The sequence below is a fragment of the Mytilus trossulus genome, chromosome 4, assembly GCF_036588685.1.
Source record: "Mytilus trossulus isolate FHL-02 chromosome 4, PNRI_Mtr1.1.1.hap1, whole genome shotgun sequence".
In the NCBI taxonomy this organism is placed as follows: domain Eukaryota; kingdom Metazoa; phylum Mollusca; class Bivalvia; order Mytilida; family Mytilidae; genus Mytilus; species Mytilus trossulus.
Window position 1 is genome coordinate 34,477,447 of NC_086376.1, and position 23,762 is coordinate 34,501,208.

General features: G+C 31.3%; 2 protein-coding genes across 13 annotated transcripts in view; one reads left to right on the plus strand and one right to left on the minus strand.

Moving 5' to 3' along the window:
* Window positions 1–8,024: 8,024 nt before the first annotated feature.
* LOC134715177 (stAR-related lipid transfer protein 7, mitochondrial-like) lies at window positions 8,025–17,749 on the minus strand. Its single transcript, XM_063577186.1, has 8 exons — window positions 17,241–17,749; window positions 16,000–16,160; window positions 15,481–15,530; window positions 14,795–14,905; window positions 12,750–12,794; window positions 12,101–12,238; window positions 10,545–10,629; window positions 8,025–9,001 (listed from the first exon to the last, which is right to left on the minus strand). The coding sequence occupies exons 1-8, from the start codon at window positions 17,639–17,641 to the stop codon at window positions 8,868–8,870; spliced, it is 1,125 nt and encodes a 374-aa protein (XP_063433256.1). The 5' UTR covers window positions 17,642–17,749; the 3' UTR covers window positions 8,025–8,867.
* Window positions 17,750–17,931: 182 nt separating this feature from the next.
* LOC134715175 (cilia- and flagella-associated protein 43-like) overlaps window positions 17,932–23,762 on the plus strand; it is a 46,441-nt gene continuing 40,610 nt past the window's right edge. For all 12 annotated transcript variants that reach the window (XM_063577175.1, XM_063577179.1, XM_063577181.1 and 9 more), the window contains exons 1-2: window positions 17,932–18,071; window positions 23,259–23,509. In XM_063577175.1, the coding sequence (XP_063433245.1) occupies window positions 18,043–18,071; window positions 23,259–23,509 (280 nt within the window). In that variant the 5' untranslated portion in view covers window positions 17,932–18,042. The remainder of the gene's footprint in view (window positions 18,072–23,258; window positions 23,510–23,762) is intronic.

The following is a 23,762-nucleotide window of genomic DNA, read 5'->3' on the forward strand; positions in this document are numbered from 1 at the left end:
GTGCAAAAAAAAACACAAAAAACGCCAACATACAAATAATATAAATTTTATAACAACTTGGAAAATACAAAGATACCCTCTAGTGATTACCCTTTAATATAATTAAGCAAATGCCAAATCCGACGTCAAATAATTGCCGCCATTACGTGTTGACAACGTCGTCTAGTGAACCGTATCACTGAGCACCGAAATCCATACTCAGGTGCTTCCGGTTGTCCTACTGAAGAACTGTTCAAGAAGATGGTGAAGTGCAAGCATATCAACCTGAACCACATTGAAATATATAAATGTGATACCAACACAATGCCATGTTTAGCACTATATATAAAAAATACCATTGACATTCAATTTCCTTTTGAATAATAAAAAAACATATCTATGAAATCAGCCACAAGTATTCCACTTCCAAATATCATTGGCTATCTAAATATCTAACGTCCTTTGTTCTGTTATTAACACAATTTAACCCAAAAAAAAAAAGATTTAAGAATCACAAACACAATATTTATTAGGGTTTTTTCTGTGTATATTTTTTTTTTAACTTTTAGCGCTAAAATATCTGATCGCATTTTTTTTTAACCAGGTATGAGGTTGATAGTTCTAAACGGGAAAAGATATTTAATCGTTTAATAGATAAATGCTTGACATGAGGGTACATTTTTCCTTCCTATGAGATGTCACTAGCGGAGCTGGATAAACTTACACTTCGGGAAAAATTGCGATCTCCCGCTTGACTCCCAATGGTTTTTTTTTAATTATTTGTTATTTGATAGTATCAGGAAGTATCATTTATCTGTATGTCAAAGTGCCTTATATACATTTAAAACGGAAAGGCAAATGTAGTTACCGATTGATGCAGTTAAGGACAATTCCAGACAATAGGTGAATAAACTCATCATAGATACCAGGACTAAATTTTGTATATACGACCGACTCGTGTTTCCTCTACCAAAGACTCATCAGTGACGCTCGAATCCAAAAAGTAAAAAAGGCCAAATAAAGTACGAAGTTGAGAAGCATTGAGAACCAAAATTCCTAAAACGTTTTGCAGAATACAGCTAAGGTAATCTATGGCTGAGGTAGAAAAGCCTTAGTATTACAAAAATTTCAAAATTTTGTAAACAGTTAATTTATAAATGTACTCATATCAATGATAATGCATGTCAGCACAGAAAGTATCTTTATTAGTTTTTATTTACTTTGAACAAGATGTCAGTATTTGCGTGTACTGACAGGCCTGTACCTATCCACTCTGTGTTTTGTTAGATGTATTTCTATTTGTATCCATCAAATTTACATTGTTTGTACTCATGTTGTTCTGTTAGATCACTGTCTAAGATTATGAGGAGGGCTGGTGCCTTTAAATTTGTTTAACCCCACCACATTATGTATGAACTAGTTTACTGTACAGGACTCTCATTAAAACTCAAGACTGTTAATCACCACAAATAGCTAGTTTACTGTATAGAACTCTCCTTAAAACTCAGCTTGTTAATTTATTGTACAGGACTCTCATTAAAACTCAGCTAGTTTACTTTATAGAACTCTAATTAAAACTCAGATAGTTTATTGTACAGGACTCTCATTAAAACTTATCTAGTTTAATGTACAGGACTCTCATAAAAACTCAGATAGTTTATAGTACAGGACTCTCATTAAAACTCATATAGTTTATTGTACAAAACTCTCATTAAAACTCAGCTAGTTTACTGTATAGAACTCTCGTTATAAATCAGCTAGTTTATTGTACAAAACTCACTTTAAAACTCAGCTAGTTTACTGAATAGAACTCTCCTTAAAACTCAGCTAGTTTACTGTATAAAACTCTCATTAAAACTCAACTAATTTACTGTATAGAACTCTCCTTAAAACTCAGCTAGTTTACTGTATAGAACCCTCGTTAAAAATCAGCTAGTTTATTGAACGGGAATCTCATTAAAACTCATCTAGTTTATTGTACAAAACTCACATTAAAACTCAGCTAGTTTACTGAATAGAACTCTCCTTAAAACTCAACTAGTTTACTGTATAGAACTTTCCTTAAAACTCAGCTAATTTACTGTATAGAACTCTCCTTAAAACTCAGCTAGTTTATTGAATAGAACTCTCCTTAAAACTCGGCTAATTCATTGTATAGAACTCTAATTAAAACTCAGCTAGTTAACTGTATAGAACTCTTATTAAAAACTCAACTAGTTTATTTTTCAAGACTCTCATTAAAACTCAGCTAGTTTATTGTACAAGACTCTCTTTAAAACTCGGCTAGTTTATAGTACAGGACTCCTATTAAAACTCAGCTAGTTAACTGTATAGAACTCTCATTAAAACTCAGCTAGTTTACTGTATAAAACTCTAATTCAAACTCAGCTAAAATGGTGTACAGGACTTTCATTAAAACTCAGCTAGAAAGACGAAAGATACCAAAGGGACAGTCAAACTCATAAATCTAAAACAAACTGACAACGCCATGGCTAAAAATGAAAAAGACAAACAGAAAAACAATAGTACACATAACACAACATAGAAAACTAAAGAATAAACAACACGAATCCCACCAAAAACTAGGGGTGATCTCAGGTGCTCCGGAAGGGTAAGCAGATCCTTCGTGTAAGTTATATTTCTTTGGGAATATAACGTGTTTTAGTATTTTAATTTAGTGTTTGACTTGAACACGAATTGCTAGTAGTTGTTTACATCTCAAGGAGTTGAAATCCAGACTTGCTAATTATTTGTTTGCAAGAGAAAAAGGAACAATGCCTTAACTTTTGTCCTTTTCTCAGTGTTGATATATAACCTTCAACGAGAAGCCAATAATTATCGCATTTCAAGTCAAGATAAACATAGAACCGATATTATTTGCTTGTTTGTTTCGCTAGCTCTTGATAAAGCACCCTCAAAATCGACTCTTTTCAATGTTTTTGGCTATGCGACTATTAGACATATACAAATATGAATAATCTCAACGAAAGTAAGTTAATACTTGAAAATAACTGTGACTGGGTAAGATTTTATGAGATATAAAACTGATTTAGTACTTAGTACATAACACTTCATACTATGGACTTCGTTCGGGCTTTTACGAATATGATAAAATGCAGTTTGGTGCAATAAAGGCACACAGATTAAGCAAACACAAAAAAAGCAACAATTTAAAAAAAACTGAAATGATGTTTTCTTCAATAGATAATGTATTCCACTTGAAAAATAAGAAGATGTCTCATGATATCCGTATCAAAGGTAAAATAAAGATTCCTTCTCATAAACGAAAAATACAGTTAAGAGCCGTTTAAGAAGGTGGTTTAGCGCAAGTATAAAAACCTTAACTGTATTAAAATTTATTAATGGGATAGTTATATTAACACCTGCCAGGCTTGGTATTATATATATCAAATAACATTGACATTCTATTAACTTATTTAATAAAAATATGGCGGCTGCTACGATCCTAACCATCAGATCAGTCACACGAATTTTCACTTTTCTTTTAAAATGTCATTGGCTTACAAAACATCTTACGTTCTATAATCTGTAATTATCACAATTTACAAATATAGATTTTGGAATCCCACACACAAAATGTATCAGCCATTTTTTTGTTATGTTGATACTGTTTATTTTTGCTAAATATCAGGCAGTTCCATTGGTTTGTAGATTATATTCATGTCTATATGTTTGGTTGTTTGAATGTGACATTTTATAGGTGTAACTGTTGGGTTTATTTTCAAAATAAAAAATAGTTAAAAAGAAAACAATGCTCCATTATTTCGGAGAATTCAATTGACAACAATATTTAGATGATTGTAATGTACTGATTTATGTTATTTATACATGTTTCTCGTTTCTTGTTTTTTATATAGATTAGACCGTTGGTTTTTCCGTTTCAATGGTTTTACACTAGTAATTTTGGGGCCCTTTATAGCTTGTTGTTCGGTGTGGACCAAGGCACCGTGTTGAAGGCCGTACATTGAACTATAATGGTTTACTTTTATAAATTGTTATTTGGATGGAGAGTTGTCTCACTGCCACTCATACCACATCTTCCTATATCTGGTTATTTTAGCATTGCTGTCCGTAAACATGGTGTCTATCGCAATTACATTGTTTAATTGACAATTGCCTACCACTATCAACACGACTTGTGTAACTAGTAGATCAGAATCTGCTTATCCATCGGGAACTTTCCAGTGTTACTATACATAGATAGTTTAGTTGAGTTTAAACATATCTTATTGTCCCCAAAAAATTGACAACAGGATTAGACACAAGTTTTGCAACTTAGAACGTCTTCTCCATCACATACAATTAATAAATTACCGAACAAAATAATACATAGAGAAGCATAAACTTTCCAGAAATACTGACACTTTTAGATCAATGATGTAACCTTTATGTAAGGTGTAGATCTTCTGTTATTTTCGATTAAGAAGTTTTTCTTTTGGGAAGATTTTGTGTTTGAGTGTTTTATTTTTGTGTCCGACTGGATCGCGAATTGCTTGTTGTTGTTTATATCTTATAAGAGGTAAACAATAGAACAGCAGATACCCTGAAGTGCAAAAAAAAAAAAAAAAACGCCAACATGCAAATAATATAAATTTCATAACAACTTGGAAAAAAACAAAGATACCCTCTGATTACCCTTTAATATAATTAAGCAAATGCCAAATTCGACGTCAAATAATGGCCGCCATTACGTGTTGACAACGTCGTCTAGTGAACCGTATCACTGAGCACCGAAATCCTTACGCAGGCGCTTCCGGTTGTCCTACTGAAGAACTGTTCAAGAAGATGGTGAAGTACAAGCATACCAACCTGAACCACATTGAAATATATAAATGTGATATCAAAACAATGCCATGTTTAGCACTATATATAACAAATACCATTGACATTCAATTAGCTTTTGAATAATAAAAAAACCCATATCTATGAAATCAGCCACAAGTATTCCACTTCCAAATGTCGTTGGCTATCAAAATATCTAACGTCCTTTGTTCTGTTATTAACACAATTTAACAAAAAAAAAAAAGGATTTAAGAATCACAAACACAATATTTATCAGGTTTTTTTTGGTATATATTTTTTTCCAACTTTTAGCGCTAAAATATCTGATCGCATTTTTTTTTACCAGGTATGAGGTTAGTAATTATAAACGGGAAAAGATGCCAAACATACGATATTTTGCATTAGTCTGTAGATATGTATCAAGCCTATATATTGTGTTGTATGAGTGTTCCATTCTATTGTTGTAACTGTTTAAAACATGGTTTCATTTTCACATTTTTTACTAAAATATCTGGATGAATTCGAATCGTGACAATTTTTTTTATGTTGCCATTTTAATGTTAAATTTAACATTGCCATAAAAGCGGGAGGTATGGCATGCCACAAAAAAAGGTTCAACCCACCATTTTTTTAAATAAAAATGTCCCGTACCAAGTCAGGAAAATGGCCATTGTTATATTATAGTTCGTTTCTATGTGTGTTTCATTTTAATGTTGTGTTTTTGTTGTGTCATCTGTGTTCGTGAGGGCATGATGTTGTTATAACGATCTCTGTACATTGTACCCACTCAAATACATCGTTTAATAGATAAATGCTTGACATGCGGATACATTTTTTCTTCCTATGAGATGTCACAAGCGGAGCTGGAGAAACTCACACTTCGGGAAAATTTGCGATCTCCCGCTTTACTACCAATGTTTTTTTTTATTTATTGTCATTTGATAGTAGCAGGAAGTATCATTTATCTGTATGTCAAAGTGCCTTATATACATTGAAAAGGGAAAGGCAAATGTGGTTACCGATTGATGTTGTTAAGGACAATTTCAGACAATAGGTGAATAAACTCATCATAGGTACCAGGACTAAATTTTGTATATACGCCAGACGCGCGTTTCGTCTATCAAAGACTCATCAGTAACGCTTGAATCCAAAAAAGTTAAAAAGGCCAAATGAAGTACGAAGTTGAAGAGCATTGAGGACCAAAATTCCTAAAAGTTTTGCCGAATACAGCTAAGGTAACATATGCCTGAGTAGAAAAGCCTTAATATTTCAAAAAAAAATTGTAAACAGTTAATTTATAAATATAACCATAATGCATGTCAGAACAGAAAGTGCTGACTACTGGGCTTGTGAAGCGAGGGCGAGACGAAACAATAGTTTTAGTCTTAGATGCTGCTTGCACGATTTTCTTTATTAGTTTTTATTTACTTTGAACAAGATGTCAGTATTTGCGAGTACTGACAGGTTTGTTCTTAATTGTATTTTGATGTTGGGATGTACAAGTACATATCCACTCTGTGTTTTGTTAGATGTATTTCTATTTGTATCCATCAAATTTACATTTTTTGTACTTATGTTGGTCTGTTAAATCACTGTCCAAGATTATGAGGAGGGTTGGCGCCTTCAAACTTGTTTAACCCCACCACATTATGTATGAACTAGTTTACTGTACAGGACTCTCATTAAAACGCAAGGCTGTTAATCACTACAAACAGCTAGTTTACTCTACATGACTCTCATTGAAACTCAAGGCTGTTTAATACCACAAACAGCTAGTTTACTGTTTAGGACTCTCGTTAAGAATCAAGGTTGTCAATTGTTAACAGCAAGCAATATATTGTTGAATAAAAAAAAAAAAAATCAAGGTTGTGAAATGTCACAAACAGCTAGTTTACTGTACAGAATTCTGATTAAAAATCAAGGTTGTGAAATAACACAAACAGCTAGTTTACTGTACAGAATTCTCATTAAAAATCAAGGTTGTGAAATATATCACAAACAGCTAGTTTACTGTATAGAACTCTTATTAAAACTCAGCTAGTTTACTGTACAGAACTCTGATTAAAACTCAGCTAGTTTACTGTATAGAACTCTAATTAAACTCGGAAGTTTATTGTACAGAACTCTGATTAAAACTCAGCTAGTTTACTGTTAAGAACTCTCTTTAAAACTCAACTAGTTTACTGTAAAGAACTCTCCTTAAAACTCAGCTAGTTTACTGTATAGAACTCTCCTTAAAACTCAGCTAGTTTATTGTACAGGAGTCTCATTAAAACTCAGCTGGTTTACTGTATAGAACTCTAATTAAAACTCAGATAGTTTATTGTAAAGGACTCTCATTAAAACTCAGCTAGTTTATTGAACAAAGTAGTTATCAAAGGTACCAGGATTATAATTTAGTATGCAAGACGCGCTTTTCGTCTACATAAGACTCATCAGTGATGCTCATATCAAAATAGTAATAAACCAAACAAATACAAAGTTGAAGAGCATTGAGGATCCAAAATTCCAAAAAGTTGTGCCAAATACGGCTAAGGTAAAACTCTCATTAAAACTCAGCTAGTTTACTGTATAGACCTCTCATTAAAACTCAGCTAATTTACTGTATAGAACTCTCATTAAAACTCAGCTAATTTACTGTATAGAACTCTCATTAAAACTCAGCTAGTTTAAGGTATAGAACTCTAATTAAAACTCGGCTGTTTTACTGTACAGAACTCTAATTAAAACTCAGCTAATATATTGTACAGGACTCTCATTAAAACTCAGATAGTTTACTGTATAGAACTCTCATTAAAACTCAGCTAGTTTACTGTATAGAACTCGCATTACAACCCAGAAATTGGCATGTTACAGAATTCTGCGACCAGCGGACATTAAAAAAAAATGTGAGACAAGATTCTTGTGTTATATTGAGGTATAAAGGATTTTTTTTTCTGATACAAGTGCCTGTGGGTACAAACTCTAATTTGGCATTAAAATAAGAAAGATGATATCATAGAGAACATGTGTACTACATCTCAAGTTGATTTGACTAACTTCGGCAAAAACCAACTGTGTCATTTTAGTCTTTTGTGGATAGTTGTCTCATTGGCAATCATACCACATCTTCTTTTTTATATTGACCAAAAACTTACATCAGAAGAGGGAAATGGACAGACAGATGAACAAACTTACGCACATACCCAATAACATAATGCTCCTAGATGGAGCATAACTAGGTGGATTATAAAAACATAATATACTCCATCAAACATTTTAATATTCAAATAGCACTAGTTGTTAAGGCCATACATGTATGTAAAATTTACATGATGCATAAATGGTGACAACTATCAATATAACTTGATATGGTTGAGACATTTTTTGTAATAAATGAACATATATCCTAGCATAGATTTTCAACAAAATAGTTTAATACTCAATATTGGTAGCTGTATATATATTACATCAGAAAGAAATTTGTCATAAGTTACACAGCTTAAAACAATTCATTTGAACTGATTATTTTTTTTTAAATCAAAATACATTGCTGTACTTCATAAACTATATATGACTAGAGACGACTTAAAAATTTAAATTTGTTACCTTCCATTTTAAAACTTTACAACTTGAAAAACTCATATTTACAATATAATTTTCATATGTTGCAACAACTTTTAAATATATATTTTCATTTTCAGTTTAAACTTAACAGAACCAATAATATTTTCAATAAATCTGATTATGGAAGATTGTGATTAGTGTAATCAAATTGAACCCGAAAATTCATTTTAAATCAACTCTATACAAACTGATAATTAAACAATATTAATGAGGTATCATATGTTAATTAATAAAAAAAATACTGGGAGTCCACTCAAAAGAAAACTGAAAAGATACAATGAAAACAGTACATTTTTTTTAAATTTTAGTTTTAGTTTTATTTTTTGTCCCGAGTTAAATGTTCAAGACTGCGGAAAATAAGTAAAGATTGTCAGACAGAAATAAATAATTTGAACACAAATAAATTCCATTTAAACACATTTGACTGCCTTTGAATTGGTCATGACACCTGCATCAATCTATCTTCAAGTCAGCTGGTATTAGCAGAAATGTCTGGAATTATTATTATTACTGTTCTGTTTATCACTCTGTTTTGAAAGATCAACACTTTTTTGTCTTTTATTTTCCAGATTCTTAGCTGCACTATGCAGTTCATCCATAAATCTAGGAACGCCTGAAATTACAAAATAAAATTGAAAGTTGGTACATAAACACTGCTTAAAAGTTTTTAACTTGCTATTTATAAAAATGCAATTTTAACTAAGTTTTGAAAATTAGCATATTCATACAAATAAGATCAGAAATATGAATTTAACTACTGACAATGCAGTCATTGTCTATTTCAACATTCAACTTTAGATGTCAATATCTTTTTTTATAAGATAAACACACTATATTATTAGTATCAAACAAGTATAGAATATGAAAAATGTAAACAAGCCTCTGCTCTGAATAAATAATGTAATCACCACCATTTCCCTGAAAGCAATCCTTAGATATGTAATTTACAAACTATGATATAAATGTAACTTTAAATGGCAACACTTTAAGAAAACCTGCTAACTTTTCAATATCTCAATTACAAACTTATTGAAAAGAGGATTCAATACATTGCTTCTACACAAACTAATGAACCATAATTAAAGGGAATAGGCAAAAATCTTCCAGAATGTTGTGGTGTCAAGTACACATCTTTGGATAAAAAGAAATCAAGGACAATACAATATTATTTTTTTTAACAGCCAGGAGGAAAAAAAAATTAAGTAAAAATCAGCATAAAAAAGTTAATTAAACGTACAAATTCCTGGAGGAAAATGAATAATTAACAAATGACATAGTTTATCTGTTTGAAGATGAACCCTTAATTATCTAGAAATAGAGAAACTTTAGGATTCATCAGGTCATGTTTGGTTGAACTGATTTAATGGTGTCAGAGAATATATTGGGAAAAAAATATTATTAACTATAGCAGCAGACGACATGACTGACATTAAGTGATTACAGCTGGAATAGATCTGGTGAACTTAAAAGTAATACAGGTAGCATATATACTGTCTGGACACTAAATATCATTTATTCTGGTTTTCCTTAATTTTTTCGTTGTGACAAGATATCCAGCAGTGAATGTCACCTTTATTCCAGATACAGGCTGGGTATATATTAACACAAGGAAAACAACTCTTTCCATTTTTGACTTTTTTTACCGTTTAACATTTTTGCAGATTTTTCATAAAAAATGTGAATTAAAGACTATTTAATGGAAAATAATTGCAATTCAGATTGAAGATGGGGCATTTAGTTTGAATAAGTGCAGATTTATTATAATATTCTAATAGACTGCACCTCAAGGAACATAAGCAACTATCTCATGTAAGGTGAACAATATATCCTTTGTGAAACTATCATAACATTTATTATCGCCATTTTACAAATTTTTCCTTTAATCTTGGTGATAATTTCCTCTCTCAGCTGAGTCGAGTGATATGAAAATTATCGCTAGAAACTAAGGGAACATGTGCAGTTGTCAAGGAAATTAACAACATCTTCGTAGGTAAAATAGCCATACACAGATTATCATAGGTCATCTCAACTCAATTGCTTTTCTCACTTTCGCCAGACTGGCTCAAGCAAGAGAATCAATCTTGTTGAGATAACCAACAATAATCTATAATTATAGCAATATTTTATAACATGTTTGCACTTATATTACTATTTACCTGTTTTAGCTAGCCAACTATAACAGAAGCTGGTATATGATGCCTGTGGATCATCTGTATATGTCATTACATAATCCAAACCATCCTGTAATATACAATAATGGGAATGAAGGTAAGGATTGAATAATATCACAACACATGGTCAATATTAAGTTGGAAATTTGTCTGACAATATACCTGCTAAAATTATTTTTTTTATCACTTTTTTTAAAAATGTGGATTTTATAGACAATAGTTATGCTTCACTATAGTGTTGTAGAATTTGACAGAAAGGTGTGAGGTTTTGAGTTCTTAGTATACGCAAGCTCCTGCTCATTATTGAAGACCATAATCTGTGTATTGCAGTCTCAAAGATACTTTCATACATAACTTAACTTATCTACATTTGTATATGGTGTCCAGGTAAAATATAAATCACATTTGAATAATTAAATTTCAGTTCAGGTCATAACAACTGTTACATGTGATAGTCATGTAGTAGGATATCTGAAGTTTAGAATACTAAATGAACATATTTTGCTGTATTGACTGTCAATCATTTCAATAAATTTCACAAGAGTTGTCTGAGGGACTTTTATATCTCAATTTCATTGTACTGTGGATTCATTATTATTCGTTGGATACCAATTTTCGTGGATTTCGTGGAACCACGAAATCAAATGTTCAACGAATGACAAATTTTCTAAAGGCTTGTATACAGACTTTCGCAAAACCATGAAATTAAATGTCAACGAACATGCAAGTTTTCCTTCATTCACGAAAATTGGTGCCCACGAAAATAAATGAATCCACAGTAATTTCCTTCCAGAATTAGGACTTAACGCTTTTAATCACTGTAGTTCAGCTTAGAGTGGACACATCGATGTCTAACAATATCAGCAATCAACATTTGTTGAATGTAAAACAAAAACAACTGGGATGACTCATGTGAAATCTAGTACAAATATGGTCAGTTCATAATAACATTATGGGGATTTTTTTTTAGTAAATGACAACACCATTATATTTCACTACAGCATTCAAGGCCTCCTGTTCTACACAAGTAATTTTTGGGGCACTTTATAGCTTGCTGTACAGTATGAGCCAAGGCTCGGCATTGAAGATTGTACTTTGACCTATAATGGTTTACTTTTATAAATTTGTCTCATTGGCACTCCTACAACATCTTCTTATATCTAATTGGTCATTTTTGAAGGTGGTAAGGTGACCTACATTTGTAAATTTCTGTGTCATTTGGTCTCTTGTCAAAAGTTGTCTCATTGGCAATATATTATACAACTTTTTTTGTGTTATATAACTTTATTGTTCATAAAGGTGGTACCACAATAAGATTGAAAAGCAAATAATTGTTCTGAATTGTAATGTTTGCACTACTACTCTTTTTGACGTCACCATTGTTGTGACCAAGTAAAATTACATCAAGTATCATTGCAATTCGACATCTTTCTTACTTAGCCTTAATATGTATCCAATACAATCACTTAACAATAATAGTACACCACCTGTGGAGAGAGAATGTAGCTATCTAGAATGTCACTATCACATTAATAACTTACATCATCAAACTGTTTATGTGGTTTAATGACCATTGTTGAGGAGTAGGTAACCACTCTCACATGAGTTTTGTCTACTGGACATTTAGGATGATTTACTACATGAGAGCATATCACCATCGTATTTTTAGCACTATCAACCTGAAAACAAAATGTAATGCATCCATTTTAATATTAGTTCTTATACAAATGCAATAACATTTCATTATTTCAACAATTATTCTGAAGATTTGATAGCACATAAGACATTACTGGCTGCAACTCTTCCAAAGTAAAGAATTTTAAACAATCACATCAAACTCACAGATGTTTATTTAATATAATTATTATAAATCTATAATGTACTGTGAACCATCTTATTTTCATAGATACTTTTTTTTCGCGATAAGCCTTTTCTCGTCAGGTTTATTTCTTTGTTTCATAACAGTTCCCATCATACTGTGTTGTGCAATGGTCAAAGTTTTAATGAGAGGTGTTGTAGTAAAAGCATCAGTATATTTACGAAAGAATTTGATAGCATAAAGGATTGTTTTTGGCAAGAAAGTTCATGTCCACTTGTTGATAGGGAATCTTATCCTTAAAGTATTAATATAAAAATAATTTGAAGTTTCATATGAATTTAACAAAATAGCTTCTGTAAAGATACACTAACCTGAAATCTTCTTTTGTATAAATATTCTCTACTATACATTGGATACTGAAAAACAAAACCAATATATGAAAAGTTAACTTATTAACATATCAATAATTTTTCTGATAAACATGTTCATTATGACTTTTTTATGAGATTTTGGCATAGTTAAAGTGCAAAATATGAAAAGCACACACATTTAAATATCCATATTATACTACTATAATACACAGGACATGATGTAACAAGAGTTTAAACTTTCACAATCTATTGATAAATAAGGAACAACATTGAATTGTTCTACTAAATAATCCTGAATTATCTCCCTTGTGTTAAACTTGGTTTTCCCCGACCTAAGTTGCATGTTATCATTACTTTATATATAATTTATTGCAATTACAAATTTTAATAAAACAGCTGCACCATGAGTGCATGATACGCCTGTAGCGATTTCAAAGAATAAAGACCAATTACTTTTAAATATCATATCAGAATTTTTCAAAAGTTGAAAGGGAACAAACATCTATATGTATAAACAATTCACCAAAGTTACATGAGAACGGCTGAAATCAAACTTGATTTGTTGTCAAACAAGAATGTGTCCACAGTACATGGATGCCCCACTCGCACTATCATTTTCTATGTTTACTGGACAGTAAAATTGGAATAAATTCTCTAATTTGGCATTAAAATTAGAATGATCTTATCAAAGGGAACATGTATACTAAGTTTCAAGTTGATTGGACTTCAACTTCATCAAAAACTACCTTGACCAAAAACTTTAACCTGAAATGTAACAGACGGATGAACTAACAGACAGACGGACGGATGAACGAATGGACGCACAGACCAGAAAACATAATGCCCCTCTACTATTGTAGGTGGGGCATAAAAATTGAAAATACCCCCTTGTTTAATGAAGAAAACCTCATAACTCTGAAACATAAAATCTCAAATTTATAAAAATCAAAAGGGAGCTTACATCAATAGATTTTAACTATTCACCAAAGTTTCATGAGACCTGCTAAAAGTATCTTTTAGTTCTTGTTTAAAAACTGGAAAATCCCCCTTTTTTCAATGAAAGAAATTCTGATAAGTCCAGACAAACTAATTTGAAACTCATACTAATTGCAACAGGAAATGTTCAGTTCTAATCTGTAGCATTAAGCCCCAAATATACATAGAAAAAAAGTCCCATAAAATCTAACTTAAGTAAAACACAAAATCAGAATTTTTAATTTCCACAGAAAGGGAGATAACTCTGCACTTTTTGACTTTTTTGTCAGTTTTTGGTTGATTTCTTAACATTCATGTATAGTATGATACTTTGAAGTTTTCGACTATAGTTGTACCTTTTTTGCAGAGTTATCTCCCATATCAATGCAAATCTCTAAAGGAATTTCAAAATCATGATTTTTTAGTTTTCCTAAAGTTAGATGTGAAGGGACTTTTTCTGTGTATTTTTGGGGTATAAGCTAAAGATTAAAACTTCAAAATCTTCTGGAGCAATTACTTCAAGGTAAGGGTAAATTGTATGCTAAATTGACTGGACTATTACTCTGAAACATATAATCTAAAATCTATAAAAATTGAAAGGGAGCTCATGTCAATAGATATGAACAATTCATCAAAATGTCTTGCAAATAGGTGAAAGCACTTTTAAGTTATTGTTCAAAACCGTAAAAATCCCCTCTTTTTAAATGAATAAAACCCCACAACTTTGAAACATAAAATCTAAAATTTTGAAAAACAAAAGTAGCTCATATCAACAGATATAAACAATTCCCCAAAGTTTTATTCAAAATGGTTAAAGGATTTTTGAGTAACTATCCTACATGTTGACGACAGTTCACAGAGAGATAGACAAATGGGTGTATAAAAGTATAAAATAATTTCAAATAATTATTTCAACTAAGAATCAGCTTTTAGAAATACACAGTTAATATTCCATTAATATTTCTGTTTGTTATTTATCTGATCTCCCCATTACCTGAATTGATTTTTTTTTTTTTGACAAACAGGACAATTATAACATGATTTTTTTTCTAAATATGATAATGACATACAGGAAACTGTGTGATCCACTGGACAATCTCTGTACCAGTCTGTTCATCTTTGTCTACTATCTCTAGCTTTATCACACGTTGGTCCCACTCTTTACGATATTCTAAATCTCTCTGAAATATATATACAACTTTATTTTTTCAAAAGATTCACTATCAACTTTCATTTCTTTATTTTCTTAAAATATATATTAAAACATCCAAGACAACTGCAATAACTGCAGGACATGGTTATCATCTAAAAACAAATTTCTCTTGTGTGTTTGAGATGAGGAATATGAACAAGAGAGCTGTTGGTTTTGCTTTATATTTTTTTCATCATCAACGGGTAGTACATGATTTTGAGTCAAGATCAAATGTACTATATCCATTCTTCTCCATGGTAAAAATATTATACTCATTTCTTTTTTAAAAATTCAATGCATTTTGGACCAAACATGGAGAAAATATACATGTTGAAGGTGATCAACTTCGTATTTAAAGACTTGACAGCGTATTCACTAACTTCTCTTCACCTCTTTCTGTAACTTTTGAAAAGTAAGCAATTTGTCTGGAGATGTTTTATAGTTTTTGACCAAATGAGAAACTTCCAAGAATCTGGAAACTTAAGATTTTATTTATGCAACACTAACATGAATGCCAAGCATGTAGGTGTAACATCATAAAATGTTTCATTATGCTACACTCACCTGAATATCAAAGAAACATGTAGGTGTAACATCATAAAATGTTCCATATACTGAAATGTAAAAATAAAGTTAGACACTGTAAAAGCAGAAATTTTCGTGGAGGATTTAATTTCGTTTATTTTGTGGAAAGAATATATCCAGGATATTAAAACCTCCACGAAAATTTACTCTACATCAGAGATCACTTCCATTTACTGGAAACCACAAAATTAAATCCTAATGAAATCTTACATTGAGACAGAACCATGAAATTTTAACCCCACGAAAATTAATGTTTCTACAGTAGTATTTTAAATCTGAAGCATCCTGATCTAGAATTCTTGGAACTGACAAATAACATAGCTACAGATGTAGTTTATAAAGCCTGCTACATAAGTTTAGATTTACAAAACATTTTCAAATAATTGTATATAAAAAAAGTTTTAATATTCTTTGTCTGTTTATACAGTTTATATGTAAACATAATCAAAAGATTGAACTTTTTTTCTGCAAGAATAGAGATAAAGAATGGTGATAAACCTTTGTATTCAAATAAGTAAGAATCTGGAATGGGTTTTCTCCAAACTTTTAAGTGTTCACTTTCAATGACTTTTTCCCAACTCTTTAAATATCCTTTGTCGTCTGTAGGTTTCTTAAAATCTTCTTCAATGTGTTGAACCTGTGCCATATCATCTATCAAACTGAATAAACATATGAAATATATAAAAAATAACAATTGATAAATGGAAACAATTTGGATAGAATACTGTAGCTACTGTTAAAAGTATTTACAAGGTGTTTTCCTGGATTTAAACAGAATAGAAAAGCGATTGTAAATTTCTGTTTAATTAATTAATATTGTTCACAACTTAATACTTTTAAAGGCTCATGACAATTCAGAGAAGGATTCTCACTAGGATTTATATTCGGGTAAGTCAGTAGAATTACTTGTTGAAATGAATCTGCCGAGTCCATACTATAGAGTAAGACCCATTCACAGATTTTTTTTAAATCAGAACTGTTCTTATCAGCAAAGTTGGCTTCCTCAAAATAATGAAGTGATAAGTTTTTAAACACTGGGTCAGTTAAGTATATATGATAAAAAAACAAACAAACAAATCTTAACACATTGGAAATCCAAAAGTATATGATTCTTTTGATTTGCATATTAAAGAATATGTTGATATGATTGATAAAGAGGACTTCCGAAAATTGTTCTTGACATTTAACTTTTTTATTTTTTCGATAGACAATGCTGACCAAACTTCTTTTTTGTAATCAATGTAAGCAAGACGGCAGTGATAATAACACAATATGACTCGGCGTTAGAAATATTTATGTACATTTCGCTTTAATCTTTTAATAAAAATAATAAACACAAATCATTCATATAATTGAAAGTTTAAGTTTTAAAAGCTATTTTTTTTTTATCAAATTTCAAATTTCAAGTAATTGAAGGACGGCTCCGGGTGCGGGAATTTCTCGCTACATTGAAGACTTGTTGGTGACCTTCTGCTGTTGTTTTTTTCTATGGTCGGTTGTTGTCTCTTTGACACATTCCCCATTTCCATTCTCAATTTTATACTAGGTTAACCAACAAATATATTCATGCGTCAGGGCAATTCAATGACACAGATATACAATTTGAATTTTTGTGTATTAGAGCAACTTAGAGGTTACAGGTGTGGAGAAATAAATTCCTCGTCTCCAATGATAACAATAATAGCATTATTAATAAAAGCATAGGAAAATGTATGAATTAAAATAAATACAATAAGCACCTATTAAGTTCTTTGTCGGATATTCTTTCCTCCTCCCACTTGAATAATGGTAAACCACAGAGAAATAAGAGATTTCTTTTTTCACAGTGTTTTAAAAGAGAATTTCCTAGTTCATTTAAGACTCTCTTTAGAGAATTGTCTCCATACATTCGTCTATAAGAAGCAACTATCTGGAATGACCTCCGTAATCTCTGAGCTGCAACTGCTTTGCATTGTTGCACAAACAATTCCCCTATGGCAATGATTTTTGAATTAATGTTCTGAGCAAATTTCTTAACATTGTGGTTTTCAAAAAGTGATTGTTTACAAAAATTTCTTTGGTGCTGCAGGACACAGCTGTTCGGTTTTGACTTATAATGACATAAAATTCTAAATAGCGGTTTTCTAGCGTCTGGAAGCATGATTTCGTTAATTTCGGCAAGAGCTTAATTGTTTCAGATCATTTCAAACGCATATTTCTGTTATCAAACGTCCTTCACAATCCACATGTCAGCCGGTAAATGTGTGACCTGGAAATAACAAAACGATAATTTTGTTATTAAGTTGTTTTTTAAAAACCTTGTCATAGATCCATAATATGAGTTTCAAAATATTAGTTACAAAATTATTGTGAACAGAATATATTGTGGTTATAAATAATTAGACTATTACATTTTATTCAAATGCTAGTTATTATCGTTTTCTTGGTGCTGATACAAAGTAAAACTCGCGAGAGTTGTACATAGCAACAAACAAGCGCAATGGCGGATTCAAAGTAGTGGAGGCACCTGACAATTTGTTAGGAAAACAAAATACACAAAAAATGGACGCTATTGGACAACTCGAACTAACGTAAGCTCTCAGCAGAAAATAATGCCTCAAAAATCTGTTCATCATTTACGTATTTATAAATTTATTGAGCTGTTATTAAACTTATTCTGTTTAAGAGAAAAAATATCAGTTTCAGCATCAATATGTAAAAAATCAAACTCGACTTCCCATCAAAAAAACACTTCAATATTCTAAACAGTCTCAGATCAGGATACTCCAAACTAAAGGGGTATCAACATTTCATTAACAGACATGTAGAAGACAACAAATGTACTTGCGGAGAAATAGAATCTGTAGAACATTTTTTATTATCTTGTGACAATTACAGTTTGGATAGAGAAAAACTCCGCCAGTCATTATATTTCAAAACCGGAACACTTAATCTAGATCTAGATGAATTACTTAACACCGAAGCCAGTGCAGACATACAATATGCAGTTTCCGAGTTTATAGACGATACTCAAAGATTTGATCATTTGTTTTTATAAATCAGTAACAGCGCCTACCTAAATTAAAGTGAAAGTACAAAGAGAAAATACAAACGTGATTAATGTATACAAACGCGCAAGTGACCAAATTACATATGAGAAAATCAGTGTCAAGATGACGCATACTAAAGACTAAAGACTATGTATACTAATTTAGAAATTATTGTATATATGAGGGCTGTAATGGCGGTATGGTAATGACTGATGACGATTACATTTTTTGCCAAATGACATTAACATTAATTTTTGGGATATGACCGTTAAATGTACACTTTCTTTTATAGTCGCTGTCAGCTGAAATTTGTAGCGGTTATCGGTAAAAATAATCTAAACTATCAACCGCGTTCACTCAAGATATAGTTTTCTCATTCCATTCATACATTGTGAAAAGAAAAACCACTACTGACCTACCTTTTAAGAGGGTAGACTTGGTTCAGGGAGATAAATCTTTAAATCAGTTATGTGTTTGTAAAAGTCAAGTATCATCAACGTATTTAAAGCATTTACCTGAAACAGATTGGAAATAATCTATGTAACCTTGAAGCTTTGAATAAATTTATGAAAATGGGTGACACAAACATACTGATGATTTTAAGAGTGATTTCCCTTAACCTAGTCCTAGGTCTACCTCCTTAAGTGATCGCACTGTAATAATCCTGACCTTCACATTTTCCAGAATGTTTTTCATTGTAATTCCGCCATCTTCGTTTCTATGAGGATCATTTGTTTACATGTGACATTCGTCACTTATGCAGTTTCCTGAAATGTTCTTGTCATTGATGTGATATGGTTTCCAGCGTTTATGCAAATGTTATCAAATTGAACTCCACGGAAACACTTCCGGTAAAAACAATAGCAGATTCTTCCATTCAAAATAGTCTTGGAAAATGTGAAGGTCAGAATTATCACAGTGCAATCACTTAAAAGGTAGGTCAGTAGTGGTTTTTCTGTTCACGATTTATGAATTGAATGTGAAAAATTATATCTCCAGTGAAGGTGGTTGATAGTTTAGATTATTTTTACCGATAACCGATAGAATTTCAGCTGACGGCGACTATAGACAAAATAAAAATTATCTGATTTTTTGATGCATCACATTTATTTTTTTCCCCAAAATAATGGAAACAATATTTATTTGTGATATATCGAAACCAATCAAGATATTAAGGATATTTTGACGAATCACATTATTTTTTTTAACAATTTGATGCAAACCACAGCCTAAAAATGACTGATAGACACCTGATGATAAACGAGCTTTCTTCATGTATACAATGTACACCCTATCGCTAATCCCAGTCGCTAGAACTTTTGAGAATCTGCGACCCTTGACCTATTGACTTCATGCGACAATCCCTTTTTCATTGTAGCGTCAGATATTTTGTATTATGATGTCAAAATTTTACCGGAACCTTTATTATTTCCTGTAATGGCCGACACATAGCGATAAGGGTTATAGACTATGAAGTTCAAATGTATTTTATATGAATTTGTTACACTTGTTGACAAGGAATCAATCAAAGTAAATTCAGTTCATTCTTTCTATGTGGTACATACACAATTTTTGCACTTTTCTGTACATTTACTTTGTTGCAATGCTTTTGACTTGTTATTACTTCACAGTTAGGAATGATTTTTTATACGACCGCAAATTTTGAAAAAATTTTCGTCGTATATTGCTATCACGTTGGCGTCGTCGTCGTCGTCGTCGTCGTCGTCGTCGTCGTCGTCGTCCGAATACTTTTAGTTTTCGCACTCTAACTTTAGTAAAAGTGAATAGAAATCTATGAAATTTTAACACAAGGTTTATGACCATAAAAGGAAGGCTGGTATTGATTTTGGGAGTTTTGGTCCCAACATTTTAGGAATTAGGGGCCAAAAAGGGCCCAAATAAGCATTTTCTTGGTTTTCGCACTATAACTTTAGTTTAAGTTAATAGAAATCTATGAAATTTTGACACAAGGTTTATGACCACAAAAGAAAGGTTGGGATTGATTTTGGGAGTTTTGGTTTCAACAGTTTAGGAATTAGGGGCCAAAAAAGGGCCCAAATAAGCATTATTCTTGGTTTTCGCACAATAACTTTAGTTAAAGTAAATAGAAATCAATGAAATTTAAACACAATGTTTATGACCACAAAAGGAAGGTTGGTATTGATTTTGGGGGTTTCGGTCCCAACAGTTTAGGAATTAGGGGCCAAAAAGGGACCCAAATAAGCATTTTTCTTGGTTTTCGCACCATAGCGTTAGTATAAGTAAATAGAAATCTATGAAATTTAAACACAAGGTTTATGACTATTAAAGGAAGGTTGGTATTGATTTTGGGAGTTTTGGTCCCAACAGTTAAGTAAAAAGGGGCCCAAAGGGTCCAAAATTAAATTTTGTTTGATTTCATCAAAATTGAATAATTGGGGTTCTTTAATATGCCGAATCTAACTGTGTATGTAGATTCTTAATTTTTGGTCCTGTTTTCAAATTGGTCTACATTAAGGTCCAAAGGGTCCAAAATTAAACTTAGTTTGATTTTAACAAAAATTGAAACCTTTGGGTTCTTTGATATGCTGAATCTAAAAATGTACTTAGATTTTTGATTATTGGCCCAGTTTTCAAGTTGGCCCAAATCGAGGTCCAAAATTAAACATTGTTTGATTTCATCAAAAATTGAATAATTGGGGTTCTTTGATATGCCAAATCTAACTGTGTATGTAGATTCTTAATTTTTGGTCCAGTTTTAAAATTGGTCTAAATTAAAGTGCAAAGGGTCCAAAATTAAACTAAGTTTGATTTTAACAAAAATTAAATTCTTGGGCCTCTTTGATATGCTGAATCTAAACATGTATACTTAGATTTTTGATTATGGGCCCAGTTTTCAAGTTGGTCCAAATCAGGATCTAAAATTATTATATTAAGTATTGTGCAACAGCAAGTCTTTTCAATTGCACAGTATTGTGCAATGGCAAGAAATATCTAATTTCACAATATTGTGAAATAGCAAATTTTTTTTTAATTAAGAGTTATCTTTCTTTGTCCAGTATAGTAAGCAAGAAATATCTGCAATAATTTTTTTTAATTGGAGTTATCTTTCTTTGTCCAGAATCAACTTAAATCTTTGTTTTATACAATATACAATGTATATTCACTTTTTACTACCAACTGATAAATTTAAATAATCTTTACCATTCAGTGATAACAAGCAGTTTTTTTACATCTTAATATTTTATAATGTATTTAAATGAGTAGTAATTGTTGCAAACTCCATTAGAATATTTTAATTGAAATTAGTTTTGGAATAAGGGAAAGGGGGATGTGATTAAAAAATTGGGTTCAATTTTTCTCATTTGAAATTTCATAAATAAAAAGAAAATTTCTTCAAACATTTTTTTGAGAGGATTAATATTCAACAGCATAGTGAATTGCTCTAAGAGAAAACAAAAATTTTAAGTTCATTTGAATACATTCATTCTGTGTCAGAAACCTATGCTGTGTCAACTTTTTAATCACAATCCAAATTTAGAGCGGAATCCAGCTTGAATGTTGTGTCCATACTTGCCCCAACCGTTCAGGGTTCAACCTCTGCGGTCGTATAAAGCTACGCCCTGCGGAGCATCTGGTTAACCCTTTCCACCATATAGATGCCTTTTGAAGCCACCCCTTTACTCCATAATGACGCCTTTTGACGCCTTCTGTATCAGGCCTGATAAATTTTGTATCTAATATAAAAGGGATATTCTTGAGAACATCTCACTGGAATTTCACGTAATGAAATATTAGCTACCACAATGCATTGATACTTTAAACCTGATAATTTTATTTTATTGAAAAAATCCTATGCGAATCAAATATGTAAAAAAATAATTTCATGGAGGAAAAGGTTAAGAAAGACATAGTTTGACCTAATTAAGTCAACCATTGTAACTCTAAGGAAGATAAATGCATTTATAAATGGTGTTCATTCAACGTTTAGCTGTCATGGCCATTGCTATTTTAGTAACATCATAATGCATACATGTATAAGTGTCAGGAAGCAACGGTAACATACATGTACATGAAATCATGCTAAATTCCTGACAAACTCATTCATAAAAAGGAAATTGAGATTGGTGCATAATTTAAGCTTTTTTTTACCTTGGAAATGTACCAGAAAAACAGGAATGTGATATTAATCTATGACACAAACCAGATAATATGCAATATTTTTAAGTCCTGCAATACTGCATGCAATGATGTATCAGATAAGAAAATCCTTTACATCAAGTAGTTTAAGGTATTTGGTTAGGTAATGGTAAGATTTTATAGTTAGGCTATTGTGTTAGTTATTGATAGGCCTCACTCACCTATGGAATAAAAGTTTCTCTCATGTCCGTCATTTGCCTTTTCTAGACTGCCTAAAGCTATGTTTAGGCACAGGAGTTCACAACAATCCTTATTGTAATTGGTAATTTCCTATCATTACCTGTAGTTTATTATTACAAATGTATAATGTCTACCGTCAATATTTTAGTACATGTATATTATATAAGTAGTGATATATATTAAAAATGTACTTCTAAATATATTCTACTTGTGTCATTTATCATAACTATACATCTTTTTCCTATTAATTTGTATTAATTTAATGAATAGTATATAAGGTTTTGAACACTTAATTTATCTCCTTGTCACTTGTTGACAATCTTTTTGGAAAGGAAACTGTTTATTGTATGAATATCATTTATTCTTAAGGTGGGCTCAGGGATATAATGGTTCACCAGCTAGATACATTGATAAGGATGTTATATGTTACCAGTGTGGCAGTAATGTCAAGTTTGTGGCTGAAGATGGAGCAGAAACGGTTTTCAATTTCAAGGGAAATGGTGTTGGACCATTTGCTGTGCATCCAAATGCCAAATGTTTTGCTGTAGCCGAACAGTGTCTCAATCCTAAGATCTGCATATATGTTTACCCAACATTCAGAGAATTGATGATGCTAGAAGGTAACAATTACTTATAAAAATAGAAGTGAAATTATATTGTACAGAAAAGTTTTAAGTCTTAAGGCAATGATTCCATCAAATATGAAACTTCTGGAAAAAAATCATAAAAGAGGGACGAAAGATACCAGAGGGATAGTCAACTTGTTCTGTTAATTATTACTCTGAACTGCACTTTAATACATACAAAAACTATCATACTTAAATTTTATATCTTAACAAAAATTATGACAGAATGTTTTGTTGAGTAATATGT